General features: G+C 56.8%; 1 protein-coding gene across 1 annotated transcript; it reads right to left on the reverse strand.

Moving 5' to 3' along the window:
* Positions 1-470: 470 nt before the first annotated feature.
* On the reverse strand, positions 471-2,048 carry LOC123184294 (cytochrome P450 99A2). Its single transcript, XM_044596441.1, has 2 exons — positions 1,170-2,048; positions 471-1,094 (listed from the first exon to the last, which is right to left on the reverse strand). Exons 1-2 carry the CDS (start codon positions 2,046-2,048, stop codon positions 471-473), a joined length of 1,503 nt encoding a protein of 500 aa, XP_044452376.1.
* Positions 2,049-3,867: the final 1,819 nt, after the last annotated feature.

Genomic DNA, 3,867 nt, shown 5'->3' on the forward strand with positions numbered 1-3,867 from the left:
GCACCTGAGAAAACACTTCTAAAGCCAAGTGTAATTCAGGAGTTTTGTCGGCGTACAGGGAAGTAAGCCGAGGGCTCGTTCTTTGCTGGGCGCCTTGACTCTAGCACTGTGTAGTAAGCCGAGGGCTCGTTCTTCGCTGGGTGCCTTGATTCTAACACTCGGCTTAACGCGCTATACGCTGAGTAGCAAATAAAATACGCTCAGCTTACGAAGAAATACAAGGCAACATATGTTTTTCTTACAGTGCATGGGGTATCATCTCCAGTCCGAATAATACACATATCATCTCTAGTTCGGAATTTCGGATAATGATATAACCACATGGGCCATCCCATGACGACCATGACATGAACCATGACTGGCATTTATTTTTCTACAAGTGACCACAAGTGAACAGACTCAGCGTACGTCCGTGCAGAGAGCGCACAATTCCACTATTTCATTCCCTAGAACGTGCATGAGTTAAGCACTCAACAAGTGCATGCCTTATACGGTGTCATCACTAGGTGCAGCTGGTTCTTTCTTCTTAAGGTTGCGGAAACAATCATTTCCATGTCCATCTCAGTCGGGTTCACTCCGGCAGGGAGACTCCAGTCAAAGTAGTAGAGAAGTCGTGCCACCACGAGCTCCAACACTGCCAACCCAAAGGTATCTCCGGGGCAGTTCCTCCTCCCACTACCGAACGGTAAGTAGTCGAACCGCGAGCCTTTGTAGGTCGTCGTGCCATCCTCGAACCTCTCTGGCCTGAATTTCTCAGGCTCATGCCAGTACTCGGGGTTCCTGCCCAATGCCCAGGTATTTACCATAACCCTGGTACCTTCGGTGACATCAAACCCGCCGACGACGCAGGCCTCTCGGCAGACATGGGGAACCAGCAGGGGCACCACAGGGTTTAGCCGCATGCTCTCCTTAATTACCATCTTTGTGTAGTGTAGCTCCGCCACTTGTCCATCATGGTCTTGTGGGCTCTTGGCGTTGAATGTTCGTCGCACCTCAGCCTGCGCTTTGATCATCACCTCCGGGTTCCTCATGAGCTCCGACATGACCCACTCTGCAGCTGATGATGTCGTCTCCGTCCCGGCGGTGAATATATCCTAAACAAAGTAAATAACATGAGCAAAGACAATTGAATGGCAGAGTAGAAAATTGAGAGTATGCCTTTTAATTACCATTATGATTGCCTTGATGCTATCTTGTTCCAACGGGAAGTCCAGTCCCCCTTCGTCCCTGATCCTAAGCAAAACGCTCACAAGGTCATCACCTCGCCGCATTTCAGATTGAGAGATGATCTTGTCCAGGACATGGTCCAGCTGCCGGCGGGTTCGCCATAGCCGGCTCCTCAGGCCGGTGACCACATCGACGAACCACAGAGATGGGAAGAGGTCCCCGACGCAGAGCCCGGCGCCAAGTTTCAGCCCCACATCCATGGCCGACAGGAACTCCTCCTGGAGCTCAGAGCTGCACATCTCCCCGAACGCCGTCTTCCCAGTTATCGAGTTGGAGCACGACACAAGTAGCCTGCCAAGGTTGAACAGGTTGCCACCTCGGCCGGCCACGCGAACGTTCTTAACGAGGGACATGGTCTCGTTGTCCCTCACCGGCGAAAACTGCCTCACCTTCCTCTCGCTGAGGAGCTCCACTGTGCAGATCTTGCGCAGCGTCCGCCAGTATGCGCCATACGGCGAGAAGGTTATGTCGAGGTTCCCGTAGAGTAAGATCTCGGAGACCATAAGGATCGGCCGGGACGCCATGCAGATGTCCTTTTCCCGGAGTACCTCCTCTGCCGCCGACCGTGAGGAGACCACGACGGCGTCAACCTGGCCCAGCCTTAGGTACATCACGGGCCCGTGCTTCTTGGCCAGGTCCCGGAGGACGACCGGCAGTTTCGACGTGAGGATGTGATGGACGTTTCCGATCAAGGGCAGACAGCATGGGCCAGGAGGCTGCTGCTTCTTTGAACGTGGTGCTAACTTGCGGCTAAGCATGGAAACTAGAATCACCAGTGAGATGAGAGAAAGGAGCGAGAGGGTGGCTCCGTTTAGCTCCATGAAAATGGTTTGCTGTTTTGCTTGGTAAGAACGTCAAGAAAGAGTGGCCCTTTTATAAGCCTTGGGATGTGATGGATGGACATCCCTCGCCACTCATAATTTCTATGCTAGACGAAGGAAAATTGCAGGACTCAAAAAGTAACAACAGCATGGTGTAGGGAACGTCGACGAAAGAGCATGCGTAGAAGAATGCAGAACTGGCTGCCAGGTTTTCCCTATCATCACATGTTGACCATAAAGGGTTTCCCCCGCTTTATATTATAAAGCAAACACCCGAAACATCCGATACATTCAGCTCCTGGGGCTGCAGCACAGATAAGTCCAAAAGAAAAACAACAAGAAGAAAGAGAAATAAATGCCGACACCGGCAGATCAACGAAGAAAGGAGGACCGGCAACCGCTGCACCCTCCGAAGAAGTACCACCACGCTCCCAGCATCCCGAAGCACCGCGCCTCAAGCAACACCTTCAAGAAGGAATGCAACGATGCCGCCGTTGTTGCCCGAACAAGTTCTAGGGTTTCCCCCGGTACGCGAGGGATAGTGGGGAAGGGCTATACCCGATGCCCCTTAGGAAGGTCCGACGGCGCCCGCAGGCGACATCGCATCGGCGCCGGACAGGCCGACAGGGGTTTCTCCCGACCCACAACCACCGCCGCCACCCCAGGCATTTTGAACTGCACCACCCTCTCAACCACCCACCAGCTTGTGCCACAACGATTACCGGACAACCCTCACCGCCTCACTGGAGCTGTCAACACGAGACCCTGGAGAGGGGGAGGAGACACCGGCCACGGGAGCGAACACAACTCGACCGGAGGGAGGAGACAGCCTCCACCGCCGCAGTGGAGCCGACCGGACGCGGCGACGAGGGCTTGCCAAGCCACGACGGCCCGGCCGGGCCCACTTGGACCCGGACAGTCCTGTCACCACATTGCAGCACGCCCACCCGACGAAGTCCTCATCTCCCGAGACCGCCGCCACCACGCCACCACCAGGGAACGTCGCCGCCGAACGCCGAGCCACCGGCCCGCCCCAACCCAGTATGGGGCCCAAATGGGCCCGGATCTAGGCTGGGCGGGCGCCGCCAGCCACAGCGCCACCATGCCGCCCCACAGCCAACGGCCGCACTGCCCCGTCGAGAGCCACCGGGCCTGCGACACCACCACCAGTGGGCCGCGCCGATGCCGGACGAGGAGCATCGCCGCCATCAACCACCGTCCGAGCAGGGTGGTGTCGCGCGCGGGGAAAGGCAGGCCCGCCGCCGCCAGCACCACGCGGCCGAGGCCCGGCGGCGCTCGCTGGCGGCAGCGGGAGGAGGCAGGGGCGAGGGAGGAGAGCTGGAGAGGAGCGGGGAAGAAACCCCCGGTCGCCTCGCTCGGGGAGAAGACGCGGGGATACGGGGAAGGGAAGGGAGGGGTGAGGGGTAGGGGAGCAGGGGAGGGCTAGTTGCGCCGGCGGGCTCCGGCCGTGGCGGCGGAGTGGGAACCCTAGGAGCGGGACGGGAGCGGGGGAGAGGTGGTGTCCTCCCCACAAACAAGTCCGTCCTTAGTTGCCGAATGGTGAGTCCATCACGTGTTACATGACAGAGGGAACTACATCATAGAAAGGACAAGGTTGGTGCAACATCACTGTTAGTTGAATGGGAAAATCGCAGGATGCCTACCAGATTAGTATGAAAGAATAATGATAAATAGTCTGCACTACTGGAATTTCCTTACACGCCGAGTGGCAGGCCTTTCGCCGAGAGGCAAAGTACGGATACTCGGCAAACGCATTTACGCCGAACATTTTATCGGCAAACAAAGGTTCACGGCGACG

This window comes from Triticum aestivum, chromosome 2A (genome assembly GCF_018294505.1).
Source record: "Triticum aestivum cultivar Chinese Spring chromosome 2A, IWGSC CS RefSeq v2.1, whole genome shotgun sequence".
Taxonomy (NCBI): domain Eukaryota; kingdom Viridiplantae; phylum Streptophyta; class Magnoliopsida; order Poales; family Poaceae; genus Triticum; species Triticum aestivum.